Source organism: Anthonomus grandis, chromosome 1, assembly GCF_022605725.1.
Source record: "Anthonomus grandis grandis chromosome 1, icAntGran1.3, whole genome shotgun sequence".
NCBI lineage: Eukaryota > Metazoa > Arthropoda > Insecta > Coleoptera > Curculionidae > Anthonomus > Anthonomus grandis.
In genome coordinates, this window is record NC_065546.1 from 58,114,253 (window position 1) to 58,139,078 (window position 24,826).

The 24,826-nt window shown below is 30.3% G+C and overlaps 1 protein-coding gene across 4 annotated transcripts in view; it reads right to left on the bottom strand.

The window, feature by feature from the left end:
- Window positions 1-217: 217 nt before the first annotated feature.
- The window catches only part of LOC126745607 (uncharacterized), a 295,984-nt gene continuing 271,375 nt past the window's right edge, over window positions 218-24,826 (bottom strand). For 3 of the 4 annotated variants that reach the window (XM_050453550.1, XM_050453559.1, XM_050453552.1), the window contains exons 7-8: window positions 729-803; window positions 218-674 (exon numbers count right to left, since the gene is read on the bottom strand). In XM_050453550.1, coding sequence (XP_050309507.1) covers window positions 664-674; window positions 729-803 — 86 coding nt within the window. In that variant the 3' untranslated portion in view covers window positions 218-663. The remainder of the gene's footprint in view (window positions 675-728; window positions 804-24,826) is intronic. The other variant, XM_050453547.1, reaches the window with a different exon arrangement.

The window sequence follows — 24,826 nt, forward strand, 5'->3', positions numbered from 1 at the left end:
ATAAACGCTAACAAATTATAGAACGTTCAATGGGAAATAATAAATTTACAATATACAACATTAAATAATCAATTATCACAAGTAGATTTAATAAACATTCATATTATTTTATTAATTTTTTTTCATATATATTTAATGTTTTAATTGAATTTTGCTTATCCGATTAAACAAATTAAAAACAAGTATAAAATATTAATATTAGTTATATAGCAACAAATAAGCAAAATTCACTTTTGCCACATAATATGAACGTAAAATTTAACATAAATATAAAAATTATTTTCTTTTATTTACATGTAGTATGTCATTTTTTGCTCTCAGTCAGTGCTCCAAAGACTAATTTTTTACGTATATAATTTGTCTAATTAGAATCTATGTAAGATCCGAAACAAAACACAACTGGTCATTCGAAAAGTCCATTTATACAATGTGAAAATACTAACTGAATAGACAAGTCTTTGAAAATAATAATGGAAAAAGTGTCTACTGGGGGTAATAAAAGCTTTTACAAACATTTAGTTTTTTTACTGAATGGACCCATAAAAATACATAATTTACATTCATTTTGCACATTTAACATTGAACTGACTTGGTAGGGTATTTAAGATAAACCTAACGTATTTAATTAAAAACCGTTTGCAATTAAGTGTCCTATTTTCGTAATTATCCTAGACCTAAAAAAATTAATTTATTACACAACTGTGAAAATAAGGCAAAATTTTACTCACCTATATATTGTAGTACCACATAACTGCTTATAGTAAGAATCAGCCATTTACTCGAAGTGATGGCGTTTGATGCCCCTAAAACAAGGAATTTTATTATTAGTGAATGTTTAAATTATTTAGTCTGGGTACTTTGTGCATTTGACTTTATGAATTCATTATCAAAGTCGACCTTTCGTTTACACTGACGTCATATAATGAGCGTATGCCCCCCAGGCGAAACACATTTTCCCTTATTACTTATTAAATAGCCGCCTAAACAAAGAATGGGAAGACTTCTTTATCTTAATAAGTTTTCTCGCTGGTGGGCGTAATTTACCTCGTTTTTGACTAGATTGGAATAAAGTGGGCTGAAGTAACTTACTACGGGGATTTAAAATGTAAAACGGGTATTACCGTGGTGTCGCTTTGTCTTTTAAAATATTTTGTCATTTACATTTTTAAGGTTGTGAAAAATTGGTCGGAGGATGTTTTGAAGGTATTAGCTTAAGGTTTTGTTTGTATGTTACGGTTATTTTCAAAATTTTGATAAATAATCGCAAAAAAAAGTTCAAGAGGAATAGGAAGAAAAATATGTCATAGTTATTACAATTATTCAGTTCTTATTAACATTAGTATTTCAGTAGTGGTTTTATAATATTGGTGCTTTATTTTGCAAAAATATATGAAATTCAGAAGGCCAAAAAATTCCCTCAAAATGTGTACTTAGACCGTGTTCGACAAATTTCAACTACATTATCTGGAAATTTCTTGAAAGCTTAACAAAAAAATAAAGTTATGAAAAAAAACCATATAATTCATTTAAGTTATACATATTTTCATTTTAGAGACGGTCTTTTTATACAAAAACCATATAAAATCTAGACACTATGTGTGTACAAATGATTACAAGAGTACGCACATCTATATACTATTTATATGCGACCAATCCCTTAAAAGTTTCACCGAAAAAAAAAATTTAATAAAATCACATCACGGCCATTTAAATTATGCATTTTTTATTTTGTTATTGGTAATTTAATGCAGACTTAACCCATTTAATACCAAGGACGGAAATAAGAAGTTTTTTTGTTAATTTTAGGAAAAAAAAGGTGGTGCGTGAACGAACCACTGGGAACGATAAACAATTTTTTTTTAACATTTGGCGTAACTCTAAATATTTTAAATAATAAAGTTATATTTAAATACAAATATTTATAGAGAGCTGCAAAATACTTTTAGTTTTCAAAATTTGTTTGTGTACTTTCAAAAAAATAACCTTTATTACTGGTGCGTAAACGAACCACTGGTAGGTACAATTAAGTTATTTTTGGTGATATTTCACAAAATAACCTGTATGCAAATGAACATTACACTTTTTTTTGGCAAATATTAAATACAACGATGTAATTTTTTTTCATTTAGGCTAAAAGAACATGAAAAAACATATAAACTGGTGCAAGCCGCAACTCGATATCTTAATTTATTCCGATCGCAACTCGATATCTTAAGTTATAAATTAAAATATTTTTGAATAATAAAAATAAAACTCCAGAATTAAAATTTTTGTAATAAATAAATTGTTTTATATTTTTAATAGTGTCTTAGATGCTCAAACTGTTTTCCGTCACTTTCAATATACAGGGGTTGTTGCATCGTTGACAGAACCGCTGTCTGGATTTCTGCTGTGGGTAAGGAATTTAGTGCATTGCGTATTTGGTCCTGCAAATCTAGAATAATCAGATCTGAGGATCGAGCAGATCAAGGAAAAATACTTCCTTATTCGCGGCAATATTCATCGAAGACGAAGGCGAGGGCGCATAGAGGCAAACGGTTAAAATATTTTGGCATATATTGAAATAAACCCTCACATAAGCATCCGAAATATTTCTAGAGAATTGGGAGTGTCCCTCGATACAGTAAAAAATATTCTAAAAGAGCACAGGTACCTATTTTTATTTGTTACAACACTAATAAGCATCCTGCACCAGGCGCTTCTCGAAAGACTTTGATAACAGACCCAATTTCTGTTATTGGCTGTTGAACATGGTTAAAGAAGATACCCGATTATCTCGAAGAAATTATGGACGGACGAGGCACCGTTTAGCAGTGATGGTGGTGTAAACCTGCATAATCTACATTATTGAGCAGAACAAAATCTCTGTTGGATTTGCGAGACTCAACACCAAGGCAGATGGACTATAAATGTGTGGTGCGGAATTATTGACGGAAAACTTATTGGTCCTTCCTTTTTCAATCAAACACTTTCTGGTAATGTGTATTTAATTTATTTGCAAAATCATCTCCCGGGGTTACTGGAAGATGATGTTGATTTAGAAACAAGGGGGCAAGTAATTTTCCAACATAGTGGTTGCCCTGCACATTTTGTAGTTCAAGTTCGTCAATACTTAACCAGGCAGTATCGTTTGTGGATAGGAAGAGAAAGTATTTTTCCTTGGCCTGCTCGATCCCCAGATCTAACTGTTCTAGATTTTTATCTGTGGGGAAGGATTAAAGATTTAGTTTTTGTCACCCCATTCAAAACACAGAGCGAGCTTTACTTTTATTATTTAAAAACATTTTAATTAATATTTTCGGAATAAAATACATTCTGAGCATGAGAGACCATAAGGTGGCCTTGGTTATCGAAGTCCAATTCATCGATATTAGCACCAACGTTCCTTACAACTCTATTAGCGTCCGTTTTTAGAAGACGTAGGGCTATACAGGATATTTCTTAACCTATACGCATAAACTTGAGAAATTATTGCTGACGGCAAATAATGACTAATAGTGAAAAAAAATTTAGTAAAATAGTTTTAGTTACGGAGATAAATGACTTATTAATTAAAATTTAAAAAAAAACGTAAGTTCTCCGAAATAAATGTTTATTTAACTATTATAGTAACTGTTCGAAGTTATTTTCATGACTTTCAATACATAATTGAACACGCCTAATCCAAGAGTTGCAGACAGCAGCTAATCCAGGTTGCAGTCGAATTTCCTCGGCGGCAGCAAATATCCGATTTCTTAATTCTTGTTCATTGTCAACTTCGGTTACATACATCAGAGATTTTAGGTGGCCCTAAAAATAAAAGTCAAGCGGATTAAGGTCGGGTGATCGAGGAGGCCATCCAATTGACCTACCTCGGCCTATCCATCGTTCGGGGCACATTCGATCCAAATGCCGTCGCACTGGTCGCGCAAAATATGGTGGAGCACCATCGTGAAGAAACCACACATTCTGCCTAATGTGAAGAGGGACTTCTTCAAGGAGTACCGGCAAATTTTGTCGCAAGAACTATAAATAAAGAGCACCATTTAGACGATTATCCAAAATGAAACGGCCAATAAGTATTCCGTTTACAATTCCAGCCCACACATTTACTGAAAATCGTTGTTGAAAGTTTGTTCGCCGAATGGCATGCGGATTTTCAACTGCCCAAAAATGCGTGTTGCGAAAATTGTGAATACCATCGCGTGTGAAATTTGCTTCATCCGTAGCTAAAATGTTCCTGGTAAAATTTGGGTTTAACTGCTGCTGATGTAGCAACCACTCGCAAAAGCTTACTCGAGGCGCATGATCCCTTGGAAGTGAAGCTTGTACCCTTTGGACGTGAAATGGATACAGTAATTCATGCCTTAAAATTCGCCAAACTGTGACTGGTGATAATCCAAATTACGTTGCAATTGTTCTAGTGCTTATGTCAGGATGCTCTTCGATGATATCTAAAATCAAATTCTCCAGATTTAAAATGCGCCTAGGTCTAATGGCTCCACCATGTTGCCCTGGCCTCGGCCGCAAATTTCCAGTTTCTCTACCCCGCTGAACCACACGCAAAAAAGCTTCACGCGACATGATACCTATGAGGAAACCTTTGTGCATAAAGATTAGTTGCAACCCTTGATTCCCCGTATGCCAGTAACATGTCTATTAGTTCCTCATTTGAAAAATTATGCGGCATAATTTTAATAAAAAACGAAATACGACCACAACTGTATCAACTGATAGCAAAGTAGGTACTACTAAACATAATAAACATCATCCGGACTTGTTTATTTCTTAATTTGAAAACAAAATTCCACCTGATAAAGTTATTACATTTTTGTGAAAAGAAAAAGAATTATCTCAGAAACTAAAAATATTTTACTTCAATTTTTTTTCACTATTAGTCATTATTTATCATTAGCAATAATTTCCCAAGTTTATGCCTATAGGTTAAGAAACACGCTGTATATGACTTGAAATCTACTTGTGATATTTCATTTTCATTTACCAAGTTGTATATCTTCCATGCATTTACTACCAAACTATCCAATACATTGCAAAATATTGGCCACCACCATTTCTTTCCCAAAATTTGGGATCGGTAGTTTGCAATGCCATTGTCGTGTGGATCTACCTTATCCATAAACTTATTATGTTGAGATATTGCATAAGGCTGTTGAATGAATGTTTCTATTCGTTGTTTTTTATTATAACGCTTTCCTCTGGTGAGCGGTTCTATATTATAAATATTACTTCCAACTATAACAACTGAATTGTCGTTCCAACGAATAAAAGAAATTTTTGAATTAGCATCGTAAGCGGCATGAAATTCGCTCCGCTCAGTACAACGATTTGTTCGATTGTCACGGATGGTGCCTGTTGCAAATAAACCATTTTATTTTAAGTGATCAAAAAGTTTGAAAGACGAAAAAAAGTTGTCAAAAAAGATTTGATGATTTTGTGGTTTTTCTACTACAGACAGTAAGCTTATAACAACATCACCACCCAAACCTAGCTCTGAGTATTTTTTATCTTAAGCTCCAGCATACGGAAGGGAATAAAAAAGGTATCCATTAGATGACCTAATTTGAACCCAAAACGCACTGGCTTTCCCTTTATAAACATTTTGCAAGGATGTCGGCCAAAAATGGCACCATTTGTTCATCTATTGAAAGATTTAAAGCAAAAATTCCAAACTGCAAATTTTTCTTATTGAGTAAATCTAAAAAAGGCCAAACTTTGGAAAATTTATCTTTCTTGTCCAATAAAGAATTATCTGATAAGTGCAAATTTTGCAAATTTTGACTAAAAACCAGTGTGCATTAATAAACCATTGAATACATTCCAAGAATTTTATAAAAACTCATTTTTAGTGGCAACCCATTTTTCGTATTTCCATAAGTACACATTATGTTTTTATTATAAACGATATAATATTCGTAAAACACACAATAATTATTTTGAAAATGGCGATACAAAGTTATCAAAAAAATAATGATTTTTTATCAATATTTAAACATCTATATTTCTATGCTTTATCGACGTAAAATGTATTCCTCTAAATTTTTATTTTATTTTATATCGAACTACTCATACGTAACAAAAACCTAAAAAATAAAAATTGGGAATGTTTACATAGTCCTAAAGTTAGTGGTTCACAAACGCACCACTGGTACAAAATGGGTATATAAAATTAAAAATTATTTGTCTAAAAATTTATTTTTTTTAACAAATTATGAAAATAATAATGTATTTATTAAGCATCAGCAAAGCAATAGATTAGACATTTCATGACCTAAAAAATGATCTGTATATATTAAGTTAATTAAAAAAAAAATAAGAAAAATGTGTGCTCGTATAATTAATTACAGCTGGTGACTTATTACGTTCAATAAACCTTTTGTAAAGTACAGAATTTAGCATCTTACTAATGTTACATAAAGGACAAAGTCTGTATTATTTTTAGTATTGTAACTGTGAACATTTGTGATCACTATGATCACTCTTATTTTATCACAGATATAGGTGGGTAGTAGATGCTGCTTTAATTTAAAAACTAACACACACCCGCTACACTTATTTCACAAACAATACACCTAAAACACTTAACATAAAAATAACAGGAGTGTATCGACTATATTTAAGAATCAGTCTTATTGATCCATTTTGTTTATTTTTTATTTATTATTTCTTACGTTTGCATTAAATTTAAATTTGATTGAAAATTGAATATTTCATTTATAAAGAAGAATTGCAAGACAAAATATGGATAAATATCTCCAAAAATACACGCATATATTGTATACACTATATATATTTTACCAATTTCAATTATCTTTTCTGAAAATTACTTTACATTTTCACCAAAAAAAAAGTATATCACAGCCATTTAAGTTATGCATTTTGTTAAATTTTATTAGTGGTATTTTTATGCAGGTTAATTATCAAATTTGGAGTTTTGCCACAGAGGGGGCCTCTAGTTAAACCAAATTTAAAGAGTCCATTGGTACTCTAGTTCAGAAGCGGAGGTTATTTGTGGAGGTCGTCAAAGAACTGTACTAGGCCCCATACTGCTTTTGCTGTTTTTCCTATTTAATTAAATTTAATTAAATAAGACTAAATATTTTGAACCTTCGTACCTAAAGGTACGTTACCTGACTCTTGCTTAGTCTTACATAACGAATGAAATAAGAGTCTGAAGTGGAGCATTCGATGTACATATTAAACCTTTGAAAAATATCTAAAAGTGGATACTAAAGAAAATTTATAAAAACCCTAAGCTTCACTCAAAAAACTTACTTTGTAAAGAGACAGAACCTTTAGATATAAAACAACTCTTTGTAGAAAAAACAGCTTTAAGGCCATACAGAACAAAAGACTATAGCCATTGTACTAGACATAAAAAGTCCATAGGCTCTCTTACGAAGTTAAAAACATCACAGGCCTTACAATCTTTTCTTTACATAAGTCCAAATGTACATAGTTCCTTACCAGATATAATAAAAACTTCAAATTCTCTACATCTGTTTAAATCACGACTAAGAAGATGGTTGTTGAATCATGAAAAGCCCATGTACTAGTAGAAAAGCAGTACAAATAGAAAGTTTTTATTTTGTCAGGTCTTATTTACTTGCCTGCTGTGTGTTTCTTTTTCTCCATTAAGATGTAAACATCCCGATTTTAGACTGTAGAAGATTATTTCCAGAAACAAACGAAACCATGAAATTGACTTAACATATGCATCGCTAATGTCGTTTTATTTTTATACTAAGGATGCGATTTAACTATTTAAATTTATTGTTTTCTTTACTTGGTTTTATTCCTTCTGTATTTTGTTTAATATATAAAAGTCTTGTAATAGGAAATAATTAAATTTATTCCACTTACAAGAAAAAGTCTTTAAAGGGTAAACTATTTTCTTTTATGTTTATGTATTATAATATTGATGTATGTTTAGATGTATATGGAATTTTCAGGTTAATTAAATTTGAGATAGTTTAAAATATGCTGCAATCTTCTAGTTTGTTTTTTTATAAATAAACTTTATTATTGTTATTATTCTTTAATAGCTTGATATAAAACTAGGAGGATTCTTGGATTTTTAAAAATTATGGTGTTATAAATAAATGACTTTAAAATACATACATTTATACGCTATATACAGGGTGTTTCATAACTTTTCCGAAACATTTTAACCACATATGCGCTGTTACGAAATAAGTTGATTTTTCAAAAAAAAATGTAATAAATGTCCTAGTTGTGAAACAACAAAAGTTGTGAAACACCCTGTATATTTAATCGCATTTAAGTAAATTACTTAAAAATCTCGTAAAAATGTTACCGTAAAAAAAAGCACATCACAACCATTTAACTTATCCACGAACATTTTCATAACTGCTATTAACCTGTAATTTTAGCAAAAATTACCAAATATTGACTGCTGCATGAAATATTGGTTTCAATATAAAAAGGGCTTTAATGATGTATTAGGCAGTGGAAATTCTAATTAGCAACTGGTTAGAAACAAACATTAATACACATGCCTATTTATTATTTTCCCATTAACAACATATGTATACGGGAAAACCTCACATGCGGATGTTCAAATTAGGCAATCCAATTACGCATACTCGGTTAAATATACACGCGAGGTCCTGCCGTATTCCATTCCAGGGGTGGAAATGTCGGAATATAAGATGACAATATAATTTATTGTGTGACATAATTTCACAAGAAGGACAGAAATAGAAAAAACCCGCCACTCGGGTATGATAAAGATAAATGGCAAGCGATTTATATGAACAGTCAAAGGAGGCCATGCTTCAATACAGCGGCATTTGTCGACTTGGGAAAAAACCATTAAAAGCTTTTTATTTATCAAACTGTCACTTTGTACGGGCATGTGTCGCCGCTTGCGGCCATTTTGTTAATAGATCTTTAAGTGGGAACACGATAAGAAACAAAGAATGATGCTAGACAAAAAACGACAGTCATTATAATTTAACAGCAATTATATGGGAGCATAACGAAAAAAAACTCAGAACCTACACTGTACAGAATCTTATTTAATGTCTATAAAAAATTAAAAAAAAAACATATCATAGTCATTTAAGTTATGCATTTTAACTAGCACTTTTACACCCCGAGGGCGATCCAGATTCCAGGATGATGCACGGCAGAAGCGTTTTAAAGATAATGAAAATAGAACCGGAAACCACGCCCTGTTTCATATAGAATGTTCTTACGGTATATTAGGGCGCTTATCTTAACTCTTGCCGCTATATTACGGCCGGTTTTAATGGGTTTCGTGTTGGGCCCTCGCTTTTTGCCCCGGTTGGGAGGCAGTAAGATAGTTATAGCCTCAAAATCCAGTTAATTCATTAAATTCCTTGGGTTATATCAAAATAAAGGTAAAAAAAAATCTAAGTAATGGTCTTATTAAATATGAGGGGTCTAATTCCAAAGTGTTCAATCTCCATGTTTATTAATTTTTCAGGAATAAAGAAAAACCTCTCATTTTGTCTTATAGATATTTTTAATTATTGGAATATTGTGATGTATAGAGTTGATAGGGGAAAAGGTATGTATACTTTTTAATTTAAACATATAAACTTATTTATAGAAATATTATCAAAAAATATTTGGATAAAGTACATTTTGAAAGTTGGTACTGGAGATTGTACCTTTTGATAATAAATCTTATGGAGATTGTACGGAATGAAATAAAATTCATTGAGTTTATAAAATATAACTTTTATTTCAAAAAGTGTAAAACCTAACTGAAAAATGAAGTTCTACATATACGATGAAATTAATTTTCAAAAAATATAACAACTTCTTTTTTGAACAGGTGAAATTTGAGATACTTAAATTTTAAACTGTTAGAGTGAACTCGTCTTTGACTGCTTCGCATAATTTGTCTTCGCTATTCACTTCTTTAGTTTCACCTTCAAGTACAAGTTTAAAAAAATTTAGCTTTGATTCATTTTTCAATTTTCGCCAAAATTTAATATTAATAAATTATTAACATCTTTTTTTTATTTTCATTTGCGGTATTTTTCTTAGAAATTATGGTGGGATCCATTAATATCAAACTTTTATTTCTCATCGTAATAGGTTTTCGTATCCCAACATCGCTTCTATATGCATTTTCTCCTTGGACTACAACTTCTCCCTTTGTTGTTCTTGAGATCATTATCGTTTTCATTTTACTAAAAGTAAAATGCCATTGTCCTGGTGGTTTTATGAATTTGCTTACATCATTTTTCCAATCTCTTATTTCAACATCTGTACCAACCTTTAAAATTGTTGCATAGCGTGAAAAAATGTTTAAGATATTCTTCTGGCTCCAATATAATTTCTTTTTTCCGAATGTCTCTTTCAATATGTCCAATTATTCGATTTGGTGGTATAAATAAATGACCTCTAATTGGAAAGATTACTTCAATCTTGGTAACTGGATATTGCTTTGATAGCCAGTAACTGAGCATTGAAATTAGGGTGGTATTTTTATTCTGCCCTCCACATCCATCACACATTAATCGAATGGTGTGAATGTTTGCAAAATTAGATACATTCAGCAGATAAAAAATGCAAGAAGCAATTTCATTGGACCCTTTAACATATTCATTTTCAGTCCAACAAAGACTTGTGACAGTTGAGGGATTTAATTTAGATTTAGAAGTTCCTTTCACTACTGTAAAATTGTAGATATAAAGCTGTCTTGAATAGTATGCTTGTTGGTCAGGTAATTTCGGTAGCGCTTGGTTCTCTTGGCAACCAAATGGAAAAATTTCAACTCCTTCCTGCGCTTTTCGCAAAAAATTAAAGTAAACCTGAGCCTTTAATTTATGTACACTTATCTCGACCATATAATTAACTTTTGTGGCTTCATCGGAACAACTTTTAATTTTTTCAGTTAGTGGTAGACATGTAGAACTTACGTCAGTACGAGGAGTACCAAAACCCAAATTATATTGACTGTTAAAAATTTTTCTAAAATAACTTTGCTTTACTGGTTGATCCTTGTTGTCATTCTGATACATGGTCCACATATTTTTAATGTTTAGTAATGAATCAAGATACAATCTCTCAGTCTGTCCCCTACAGTAATGAGCTTCCGTAGCTTTAAATTTATTTATAAATTTCATTACTGATTCTCGTTTAAACTGATATATTGCTAACTTCCTATCACCCCCTCGATTTTCTCTTGCCGGCATAGACAGAGAGTTAAAAAAATGTTTGGTTACAGTATCGATCCTTCTTCTTCTTATTCCCAAAATGCCCATAAATGCCTTTTTACATACAGGAACTAATCTTTTTTGTTGACTAATAACGAAAAAGTTTATTTGAAAGAGCTTTTCTTTGTGTTTCAAATTTTTTGGTCTTCTTTTAATCGGCACTGTTTTACGATACTTTAAAATAAAATTATCTTGAAAATTTTTTTCTTTTACATGGTACAACCTTGCATGAAATTTTTTGATTTCCATCATTGTAGGTAAACTGCACTGAAATGCACCAGTTTTATGGCCACATGTTGGATAAATCGGAAGAAAGTGTGGACTATATCTAAACAAAAAACAATATGCAATAGAATCTACATAAGAGGTTTATAATCAGTTTAACTTTACCTTATAGTTTTTTCTATATTTTTCTTCCACTTAGCAGGATCTCGCGATTTTTTCAAGCTTTTTGTCCATCTCGTATCGGAGTAACATTCACTTTCATTATTTAAAAATACTTTAAAAAGTTGAAACAATTAAATCGTGGTAGCTTGGTAATCATACACGTGCACCGTTCAACGAACATCAGAGTAATGATAACAAAAATAAAAACAAGTAAATTATTTCAGTGGTGGTGTGAAATGGATTTTGTACACTTTGCAAATTAACCTTAGAACATTGAAAAGCCTTTCAATATTCTAAGAAATTAACTAATATGTTTTGTATTTATAATGTCTTGGAGATTGAACGTTTTGTTTTAACTATTTTTTCTGGAGTTTGTTTGGTTTGGTTTTATTATATTATAGGAGATTGCTCACTTTGGAACTAAATCCGATTTCTAAAGTTAAAAGTAGGTAGGATATAGCCCGTTTTGGCACAAAACAATTTTATGTTTGTATATACGGCTGAAAATTGAATGCGAAGCAACATCTAACTAATTTTTTTTTTAAATGAAGATTGCTCACTTTGGAACTAGACCCCTCATATATATAATTTTATACGCTAATAATGATAACAGCCTGGCGTTGTTACTTTTAGAAAAGCTTTATTTACAAAAAACCCAAAAACTTAAAATTAATAAACATCCAATATGAACAGCAGAGCTTTGACACAATATTAAAATGTTACCAATTGTTATACTACACTTACTTAAATAGTACTTAATTGCTATATCAGCAAGTATGTTGGTTATCGGCTATTACTCCTCCACCCTTAGAGCAATCAACGTCCTCGTTGATTAATTTTTCCAGAACTTTAGTCGGGATGACTTTCAAATGTTTTTGTTTATGCCAAAGATAAATAACTAAGGCTAACATACATACAGTGTGACCCATTTGTTTTCGGGTCACCCTGATATAAAGTTTATTTCTAGTGCGATTTTGCTCGGGTTTTTTTTAAATGTTAGGTCCAGAAAAACTGCATCATCATAACAAAAAAAAATTCTGCCGTGCAAATTCCAAGGCCTACTAAAGTCAGTTTTTAAGGGCCAAATTTTAAGAAACCATGCTAGGCATTTTTTATCAAAAAATTGTGCACACCGCTGGATTCGGCATCCCTCAAAACGGCCTTATACCAAATTTCACCAAAAAATATTAAGAAGAACGTTGAAGTCACAGTGTGTACTTGATAGTTGTTTTAAGCTATAGCATAGCGACAATTTGCTGATGGTTAACAGTTACTAGCAATAGGGTTAGAGCACAGTTTCCAGTTTGAACTTATTTCTAAACATTCACTATACCATATCTTACTACAGTAAAATTTGCTTGGACTAACAAGAATTTTTGATTCGTTGTTTGGTATAGGGTAAACAAAATTTAATTGACACATTTTTTGTTCAAAAATAGGAATCTTAATTGCTAGAATTGCCAGATCACTTAACACTAAAAGGCCGGTTTTACATACTAGGGTTAGCTCAGATAAATGCTTTAATACCCATAGAGCACTTTTAGGATAATGTGTTTCAAGATTATGCCAAATTTCCTGAACTTCTTCAAAACTCAATATTTCAAGGTCTAAAGTCCCTAGATGAGCAAAAAAAATTATTCTTAGCAGTTTTTCTAAAAACTCTTTAATACCTACAATTTGTGTATATTGGCTTTGTACCATTAATAGCAGGTTAATTTCGCTGTAAACGCCACACTTACTTAAATAGCACTTAATTGCTATATCAGCAAGTATGCTGGTTATCGGCTATTACTCGCTACACATGTTTGGCTCCTATGTAAATCTTTATTGAGAATTCGTTAGAGAGTGTTGAAATGTTCAATTTTTGTGTCCGATGGCGAACTGACGTCTCTGGCCATTCTGCCACACTTTCGGGAACTGTCCGAACTAGTACTTTTGAATACTTGGATTACTCCGTTCACAGTAGATGAATCAGAAAGATAATTTCGACCGAACATTGGATGCGCTTTAAGAATAAAAACAATTAAACTTTTACCATTTTGATGATAAGTTTTGACAATTAGGATGAGTTGTTCTACTGTGTAATGGTTCATGTTTACTAACTTTTATCTGTTACTTTTGATTTATCAGGTCATAACCATGTGACATTATAATTGTCAAACGTGGCGCGAAATTCAAATCTTAAGTTCTTATTGTAACACTCTTTATAAATCACGGTAGGATAATATAATATAGCTTACATAACACGTTTTTTAATTATTTAAAGAATAATTAATAAGTGTAAACTCTTGTAACTAGGTGGAAAAAAATCTAAAAGCTTAAAGGTTAAAAAAAATTAATTTATTTGCCTAAAAACATGAAAAATAACCATATGGTCATTTTTTTTCCAAAAAATGAAAAACGACCTCTTATTAATCTGTAAAAATAAAAATATCTATAATTATACCAAGCCATTAACCATAGATTAATAATTATCCAGGAGTTTCAAATATGGTAAAAAACCTCAATTGCCAGGAAAAAATTAAAAGTATAGCTACTTACCTACAAAAAACAATTCCAAAAGTATATAAAACAAAAAAATCCTACTAGAACTTAAAACATGAAAACTATCTGAAACAAAAAATTATTCCAGGAACCTAAATACATAAAAAAAAGAGATATTTATTTAAAATTTGAAAATTCCGGAAACTAAAATGACGATTTATTGCAGGCAATCCATAGCTATTTTAGGTCACTGATATTCAGGCAATTGATGTAAATGATGGATGTAAAAAGTTTTGTTTCACATTTTTCCAAGCATTGAAAAACCTGGAAAATGTGAACTGCCTGGAAAAACAAAAATTTATTTAATATTACAGGCATTTAAACACTTATTTAACTACTTAAAAGAAAGAAAAGATCAAAAACTGCTTTCATCCTCTAAAAGTCCAATTTTAACACTCCTTATCCATAATTTTATATAGTTTTGCACTTAAATAAACTGCCTATCTTATAATTACTTTGTAGAATTAACCACCACTGATAAAGTACTACTAATAATAATTATGCATAACTTAAATGGACTTGACATGCTGTTTATTATTTTCCCTTTTTTATTTTATAGTTTGTTTTAGTGTTTCCGTGGAAAATGAAAAAATTTATTAAATTAACTTTAATGGAAAGCTTATATAGACAGGGTGACCAATAAATAATAGTAAATAATTTAACAGCAGTTACAAGGTAATAAGCTTCATCTAATTTTGACAATAAATTTAGAACTTATTCTTCGTTTGACATAATTTGACATCGATGACGTAGTTTTAAAAAAGGTTAATTTAGAATTTGCCATATAAAAAAATTTACATTAAGTTTATCACCCTCTTGTCTTTGACTTTTGGACTAGAAATATTTAACTTAACCACATTTTTTTTCAAAGCAATATTATCTTAAATTATTTACCATTATTAATGGAATACCCTGGATAAGTAATTTAAAAGAAAAATTATACAAAACTTTATGAAATTTTAAAAATATAATATAATTTTCAGGTAAAATTTTACTAATCTATATATACTTCTGGCCCACTTTATGGCAAGTTTTTTACTACGCATATATTGCCTATGCCATATCGCACTCTGAAAACTAAACTGTCATAACCCAAAATTTAGCGATTAATAAAAAAATAATAATAAAAAAACATTATAATGTAAGATTTTGTTTCCTATTTCTATTTATCCTTAAAACAAAGTCATTTTAATTTAACAAATTGTTATTTGTTTTTAAATAAAAAACCGTCACAACTCAAAACATATTTATTAAAAATTATATAAAAATAGGAAAATTATGTTGAAATAAGAAAAACATTTTTTAAATACTTAAAATTAACTTGTGTTTAATTATTCCATAACAAAAAATACACAAGATACGATAAAACACTTCGTTAAACACCCTTTAAAATCCAATTACTGTAAGTCAATTTGTTTTTTGGCGATAACTCAAAACGGGGTTTCTTGAAATGTGTCAGTTTAGTTTTCAGGGTGCGATATATATTACTACGAATGCCTTGCCAAGATTTAAGGCTTAATTAATTCTTATTCCATTGAAAATATTCATTACCTATCATAAGAAAATCATTTTTAATATAATTTTCACCTTTCGAGTAGTAAAATATATTAATTTTTCAACTAAATTAATTGATTTTTAATTAACTAAAAGATGTCAAGAATCAAAATAGGTACTCTAAAACAAGATGAATTTTATCCCACAGTTCAAGTTTGCATTCACTAAATATAAAAAAACAGATGAATTATACTAAAACATTGCTTATATACCTACGTTTAGGTCCATCTGAGCGAAAAATTGTTTAGGGATTTAACGGCGGCCTGAAGTGTTTACGAGGTTTTGTTGTGTATTTTTGTATCTCGAAATGGACGGTTTGATATGGGTCCGGCAAGGGAAACGTGTGAGCACGGAAACAAAAATAAATTACGACTTTACCCAGTTGGGATTTTTCCCTATAAAAAGGGACGTTGATGTTCCTAATTGAAGACAACTCCTACTCGAGTCAGTTACGATTTGTTTCAATTTAACAATCGCATTATTTAGGGACTTTTAGATTTCCTTTTTCGAATAAGAATATCTTTTTGTCCCGGTTGGGTTAAGCGCTAAATCCCAAAACAATTTTTCGCCGGAGTTGATGCAAATATGCAATGTTTACTCGGCCGTGTTGCCACCGTACGTATTTTGGACCCTGGCAAAAAGTAAAGGTAAAGGGAATTTAAAACAGCCGGACGACGACGGTACGACAAACACTTTGCATAGTAATTTTCTTTCCGGACGTTTATGTATATTTGAATTTTCAGTTTGCAGAGGAAATTCTAAAATCCCTCATGTATTTATTTCGGGTTTTATTCACATTCGAGGATGTTTTGTCGGATGAATTGTTAATAATAATTGTAGTATACCGGGTGGCGCATCGAAAACGAAACAGAGCCAATTACGGGCAGTCCATTAACTTTTTAAAAAAAACTATTTGGCTAGTCAACCGGTTACCGGCTGGCGATATTCAGCCGGTAAAATAGATATGACGTCATCTGTTACGTCACAAATGACACGTTTACCGGCTGAATAAATCTAGCCGCGAAAAAAATAAGGTTAGGTTTTTGTTTTCTTTTATTATTTGTTTATTTTCTGTGAATTTTGCGGTACTTGTGGTTGAGATTAAATGTTAGTTTACTACTGTTTTTATAACAGATATTAGCGAAAAAATAGGTAAGTAGGTACCTAATCTGCGTAATTCGTTCAATATATGTATACATACTATAGGTAGTAGCTATATTATTTTATTAAAATTTCTAGGCAAATACTTAGTAACTCTGTACTGTATAATACAGAAGATCATGTCGACTGATGTCAGTAATAATATTGAGATAGGATCTCAGTTTGAAAGCTATGAGGAAGTTCAGAAGGCAATTGATGAGTATTCAAAAATAAATTATATCATTTTATGGAAACGGGATGCCAGGACAATTCAGTCAAGTAAAGTTAAGCGTTTTTTAAGTAATAAACTTATTTATTATGAACTAAAATATGCTTGTGTACATGGGGGTAGAGGTTTTGTTTCTTGTAGCAAAGGCATACGTGAATCGTCGTAGGTACCTATGTATATTTAGTATTTATCCCCATACTTCATAATATTTTTTGTAATTGCAATGAATAGAATCCATTAATAATAATGATCTATGTTGTAGAACATATAGAAAGGAGTGTTTTTTTTTTATCAGATTTAGGGCTTCCAAAAATGGAAAAAGTTTAGAAGTAATAGCCATGAACAATAAACACAATCATACATTTTTAAAGGTAAAAAATGTAATCAAACTTTTTATTTTTTTCTACTAACGATATTAATAAAACAAATTATTATAATTATAATAATATTGATAAATATTTAACATAGCAATAATAATTACAGAAATAATATGCCCACTACCCAGTTCAAAGACAAATGCCTGAAGATATGAAAAATATTACAAAAGAGTTATTAGTACTAAAGGCAAATAAAAAACTTGTTAAAGAAAAAATGATAGAAAAACTGGAAAAGTAATTTTACTGAAAGACCTGTCTAATTTGGCATCAGTTAAAAATGTGAAGAGGTTAATTTGGCCTACTACATTAAACTAATACAAGATAAATATGGTAAGAACGTACGTAATATACCTGCATTTAAATTATAAAATTTACTTTTTATCTTAGAGTGTGTAGTTTCTGTTCTAAAAGATGATGATTCAAATATTCCAAGCACTGTTTGCGCAAACTCCTTATATGAAAAATATTTTTGAATATTTTCCCGAATTTATAGCAATTGATGCTACATATAAACTCCTAAATATAGGTATTCCAGTTTATTTAATGCTAGTAGAAAATGGCCAGCGTCAAAGTCAGATAGTGGGCATGTGCTTAATGGTTTCGGAAAGCAAAGAAAATATTAGTTGGTTTTTGAGCACTTTTAAACAACTTAACGGGAAAGCCACAGAAACTAAGTTTCATTAATTTTATGTATCTTTCACACAATGAGAAGCTTCCGTCGTGAAATAAAGTGTGAAAAAATGGGTATAACTGAAAGTCAAAAAAAACCTGTTTAGAGTATTTTCAAAATTTAGTTTATGCCAAATCTGAAGAAGATTTTACAAAAACCCTGGATAGCTTTAAGGAAATTGCACCAAAAGCGGTCTTAAGCTATTATATGAAAAATTGGCATGTTATTAAGCATCAGTGGTCAATGCATACAGAATTCTGCAAAAATAATTTTCTTAATAATACTAATAATAGATTGGAATCTATTAACGGTAAAATAAAAGATGTTATTTCAAAAAATAGCAGCCTTGAAGACTTTTTCATAGGATTCTTTAAAATAACATCTAGTATGAATTCCGAACACGCCCATAAGTTCATATATAGTGAATTAAAACGGACTGTCACAAAATTTGAAGCTAACAGTGTTGAAGCTCGATATTTAAAACTATTGACAAAAGAACCTGGAAAACAATTAATCAAACAGCTAGAATTTTCAAGAAAGGTAAAAGATATATAACAGGATTTAGCACTTCATAATTCTTAATCATTAATTGATTTTTAATAAAATCTTCAGAAGGGACGATTAATACGGACATTTATAAGTGCTCTTGTTCATATTTTATTTCCATGCTTTTGCCGTGTCGTCATATATTTGCTGTCAGAAAACTATTAAATCAGCCTCTATTTGATCCCCTCTTGCCAGATAAAAGATGGACCGTAAGTTACAACATATCAGTGTTATTCCCATAATCGATGTCTGACGAAAATAAAACTGAAAACATTTTTCAAAATGTTGCTATTACCATAGGAAAACCAAAACATATAGTCTCATATGGCCAGAAACGACGGAATATCTTACCAATAACTAATAGTCTTGCGGATCTAGCCGCTCAGCGGTAAAATACGTTATACGAAAGACGAAAACAATTATTACTTACTATTGAGAAATATTGGGAAGAAGATATTGATATAAAAATTTCACCAGTCAGTGCAATAGATAGTCCTAATAGAGACAAGGTATCTTTTTCACTAACTATAGGTATTTCAAATTTTATGAAATATTTTTTTAGGAGAGTCAATTAGTGTCGGCTGATATATCCCCTGATGACTTTAGTAACAATAATAATTGGAATTTAGAAACGGAGCACTTAGAAAATAATGTCTGGGTTCCAGCAGAAAACGTGATTGTAGAAGAACTAGTAGTTGAAAATAATGATGAAATTGAAAATTTGGATGCATCTTCCTCAAATAAGATTGTCATACTGGAAAATATTGTACTGCCTAGTACCAGTCAAATTTAAAATAATGAAAATACTAAAAACATGGAATCTAAGTAAAAAAAAATAATAAAAATATTTTAATTTTTTAGGAGTTGGATAATATTAAAATGCCAAAGAAAATTAAAAAAAGAGGTAGAGTAAAAGGTGAGGCTCTGACAACCATTAGCTTGCCTAAAAGAAGAAAAATTAATAAAAAACCTACGCCATTTGCCAAACTTAGCATTAATGAAAAACAACGATTTATTCTAAGGTTGCTAAATATAGAGGATAACGAATTTTATTACTTTATTTTAATTTAACTACAAAAATTTTGATAACAATATAAATTTACAATTAGTCAAGTACCTTCATTAAAGTAAAAATACAATAAATAATAATAATAATAACGACCTGGCTTTCCAGCAGATTCTTCAAATTATATCTTCAAAGAAAGAAACAATTAAATTTGTATGTTCATGTTGTGGTGCTGAAATAGATACAACAAATTTTAAAATATGTTCCACTTGCCTCGGAAGATACCACATAAAATGTATTGGCAAAAAAAAAGTTAGAAACGATTGGTGTTGTCCGGCATGCTTTTGTAACCTTAATTATTTATTTTGACTCAATTAAGTCTAATAAAAGCATTTTCTTGTATGTAATTATTATGTTTTAACACCTTAATAATACCTCCTAGATTACCTTATTACAATAATTCCAGTCACATATCACCTATTTTTAACCGGTGAATACGTAATGTTTGTATAACTTCACTTTTTTCCCGGTCGACACCTATTCAGCCGGGATATATATTGCCATTAAGGTATTATGACGTCATCTATGATGTAACATAATAGAATAAGGGTCAAATATGCTCAGCCGTTAATGGTTTTCTAGCCACAACGTTAAAAAAAACGCTCGGACCCGTCGATTTTATTTTCGAGGGGGGCACTTAATATTCATAAATTGAATGAATTTTTTATAGTGAAAAGCTGATAGACCGATAAGGTTTCTTAAATAATTATGTTTTGAAAAAAAATTCTGTAAATTTTAAAACGCCTTTAACTTTGTTGAACTTCTTTTACTTTTGTTTTTTATGTCACAATTTATATATTTTTGTAAGCAATATTTTAATTTCTGGATAAAATTATCTTTGTTCTTGTCAGAGTCAACTTTTATCTAAATAATAAAATAAAAACCAGGCATTCGCCTTACCTATTTACTATGAATATAGCAGAAATAAGGATAAAAGTTGAATAATACTAAAAAATCACAAAAAATTTAATAACTCCTAAACTAAAAAAAATCGGATCATATACATGGGAGTGACTCAGATTCCCCTAGGGTTGCTCTATCTCTGGGCGTTCGCTTGACACTCTTTTTTGGGACACCCTGTATAAGCCGATGAGGGAAAGGAATTCCTAAAAGTATCAGAAATATAGGCTTCAGAGACCTGCATAAATATACCTAAATTTAATTTATAACCTAACTCGATAAACGTTAGTGTTATAATGCGAAAAATTAGCTTTTTCTTACTGATAAAACACAGCCATAAGACAAAAATAAATACTCCCCAAAGCCAAAAAAGGCAAAAGCAACTGAAATAAATTACCCCTACGTGATAATTTAATACTGCGAAGCCGAGAAATATAACCGACGCATATTCCCTCCTTTGCCTTTTCTTATTCTGTATTTCTCGTTTACGAATCCGGACACCGGAACAATCTAGAAATCCGTAATTTTTTCCCGGACGTCCGAGGCAATTCCTAAACAACGGGAGACTTTAATCACAATAAAGGTCCCGGTCGGGGACCGAAGTCGACGTGTTTTGCCGGACCATGTATCACATCTTACACGGAGATGAAACTTTAAAGTGGCGTTATACGCTCGGGGCGCTCACAAAGGGATGAGCGAGTGCGCCCCTTTATACTGAGAACTAATGACTATTAGGTCGATACCTTGGGAAATGAAGAGGAAATTATCTTTTGGCCGTTTTCTCATAAACTTTTATAAGGAAATACATTCGATGACCGCTAGTTTTTGAAAGGAGTTTGAAGTCCATTGAAGTCCAGACCTCTTGAAAACTGGAAAGAGCTACGACCTTGAGGGTAGTCTTATTGGATTCAAATGCAAAAGAGTAGATATGCAGAAATCAGTGCAACTTTAATGATATAGCTTACAGTTTTTCTATAATTGACTTTTAAAATTTTGGATAAATTAACTAACCTATACAGGGTGTTTTAAATTTGGCCCTCAATTCCCTTGGAATCTATAAGAGATATGCAGATGCTTGAATTAGAGCAACATTTTAAGCTTATTATTATATCATTAAAAAAAATAAAAAATTCCTCGTAGTTCCGAAGAAATACGAAATCGAAAAAATACGAAATTCTATTTTATTTTTTTTAAGCATATTTCTCATTCGATTTAAAAATAATTAAATAACACTTTTGCATTGCCACTTTTTTCGTACTACATAGCGGTATTTTTAGATTATTTATACAAAATATAAAATCTTTCCAAATTTATTTCTAATATTGTATCACAAGTAGTATTTCTTATTTAAAAAAAAAAAAAACAAAAAAAAATAAGTTTGTCGCAGTAGGCTGTCTATAAACTGACAAGATCGTATTTAAATTTTCAATAAATGTTACACAATGTATCTATATAATTATATTATATCTATATGATTATATAATACTATAATAGTAATGCACATATTTACATACTTTAGGGTTACACACTTATTATTTTCGAAACCTCTGTAGATATTTCAAAAAAAAACTTTTATTTTTTATTGGCCTTACCATGTGTTGGTAAATTAATAAATATATTACAAATAAATTTAACAACAAAAAGCATTCATTGATACTGTGTATATAGTAAGACATCATTGCACTCTCTTAAGGGTAAATAAATAAATCTGGCCTTTAAGTAATACTAAAAAAATATGAGTATGGCAAAGCTTAGTAAATTTTGCTATTCTGCTTAACCATCACATTATGTGAGAAAATTGGTTTCCTTTGTCAAAATCCAAATATAGTAATATGAGTACAAGAGACTCTTAACAGTTATAATAATTTATAACACAAAACTGCTGTCAAGATTTTAAAAGATATTAGGAGCTACAGAGCTGTGATAACAAAAACATGGTATAAATGAAATTACAAATAATTAAGAGTATTTAAGAAAAGACGTAAACTAGTTTAAACATTTCGAAGAGATAAATATACGTAACAGATGAATTATTACAGCAGCCGATGTTCATTAGTTAGTGTGATTTAAGAAAAAGCTGTTTTAGGCTTATACTTAAACTTTTAAAAATTAACATTTAAAAATAAAACAAAAAACAAAAAAATCATTATTTCGAGTTACTTGAGAATTTCTTGAAACTAATGTTTTAAATATTCCAGTAGTCCTCTTTATATAACTCTGTATACAAACATGTGCATATGGAGCAGTCTTCTATTATTAGGATATGGTAGTATGTAAAGTCTATATGAGATGTTATAAGTCAATCAAGGGGAAGGTAATGGATATATAAAGGGTAATGGATATATGAAGGTAATGGCATAACTGTTATTTGATTTTAAAAGTCTTTATAAATATTGTTATTATTATTCGAATCTATTATATTTATTGAACTGAAATTTACATATAATGTATGATTTATTCAAAATCTATTAAAAATTTTAAAGCCATTTTAATAGTGCTTGCTTCACTCCAGTATTACAGATCTCAGAGCGTCTAATTTTATTTTAGGGTCTGTTTAATATGTAATAACATTGAATTTACAATTTCCTTATATCATTATTTTGAAGCTAAGTAGATTTTTAGATAGAATTAAATAATTGTGGCTAAAAACAAAAAAATCATTCTGTTTTTTCTTCTTCCTTAAAATACCTTACTTAAAAACTGACTAATTATTGTTAAGCCAAATAAATCTTGAAATGAAATCTCATGCAGTAACTCTTTAAAGTTATTTGCTTCTGATTATATTGGCATTCGTGTGTCATTTATTTTAACAAAAATGGTAGTTTCTTAATTTTCACTTTACGTCTAATTAAAATTTTGTATTTAGTGCAATGCACTTATCACATATATAATCAGGTAAAAGGCCTTTCTTCAACTTAAATATAAATACATTAACATTAAACATAATTTGTTGATGGACGGGCAACATATTTAAGACATTTAACATTATTTTAATAGGAGTATAGCGGTTACATCTCAATATTATTCTCATTGCCCTATTTTGAATTTTTTTCCAATTGAGAGATTTTATATTGCAATAAATTATATAAAAGAGTTGAGCAAAATTGTAAATGCGGAAGAGCTATAGCATTAAATAACGTTATTTTTGTATTCATTGATAAGTTTTGTCTCACCCTATTAATGAACCCTACCTTTTTAGTAAACTTTCTCATAATATAATCCGCATGATCCTGAAAAGTGAAGTTCGAGTCTAAAATTACTTCGAGATATTTAATTTGATCCTCGTAAACTAATTTCTGTCCATCCACACAAACACTTACACTTTCAATGTCAATGGAAGATGTCTTCGACCATCTACCAAATATATAAAATTTTGATTTTGTGGTATTTAAGCTTAACTTATTGTTACAAAGCCAGTCAAACAAATTGCCAAGGTCGATGTTCATGCCGCAAACCATTTGCTGTAAATTTTGATCAACTATATAGAGCATAGTATCATCAGCAAATAAAATAATATTTGATTTTTGAGCCACCCTAACCATATCATTAATGTAAAATAAAAACAATAATGGACCCAGAACAGTACCTTGGGGCACACCGACATCGACATTTACAGTTTCACACATAGCATTATTAAACTTCACATATTGTAACCTATTACACAAATAAGACTTTAACCACTTTAAAACGCTCTAACTTACCCAACAATATATCTCTATAAACAGTTTCAGACGCCCTTTTAAAATACAAAAACACAGCCAACACACCTGAGTCAATTGCCTTTAAAAAATTATCACAGGTATTCAGAAGTACAGATTCACATGAATGACGTTCACGAAAGCCACTGCAGTAATTGCTCTTTTACGCATACTTCTAAGACCTTTTCATATATAGGAACAGTATTGATAGGACGAAACTCATTAGACAACTCACTCATCTATCGAAAATTTTGTACAGGATCTTAATGTATATTTTACAGGAAAGTCAGGAAACAAGTCAAATAATGTTGAAACTTTAGTTGGAGACATAAATATTAACATTTTAAATAATACCGATTTAAACGTGGTAAATTACATTTCAACATTAAGTTCATATGGTTTTCACACACATCATATAAACTCAATCACCAGGCCAGAATCAGGCACATGTTTAGATCATATATTTGTAAAGAACAATAATAATATAATTAACATTCACACA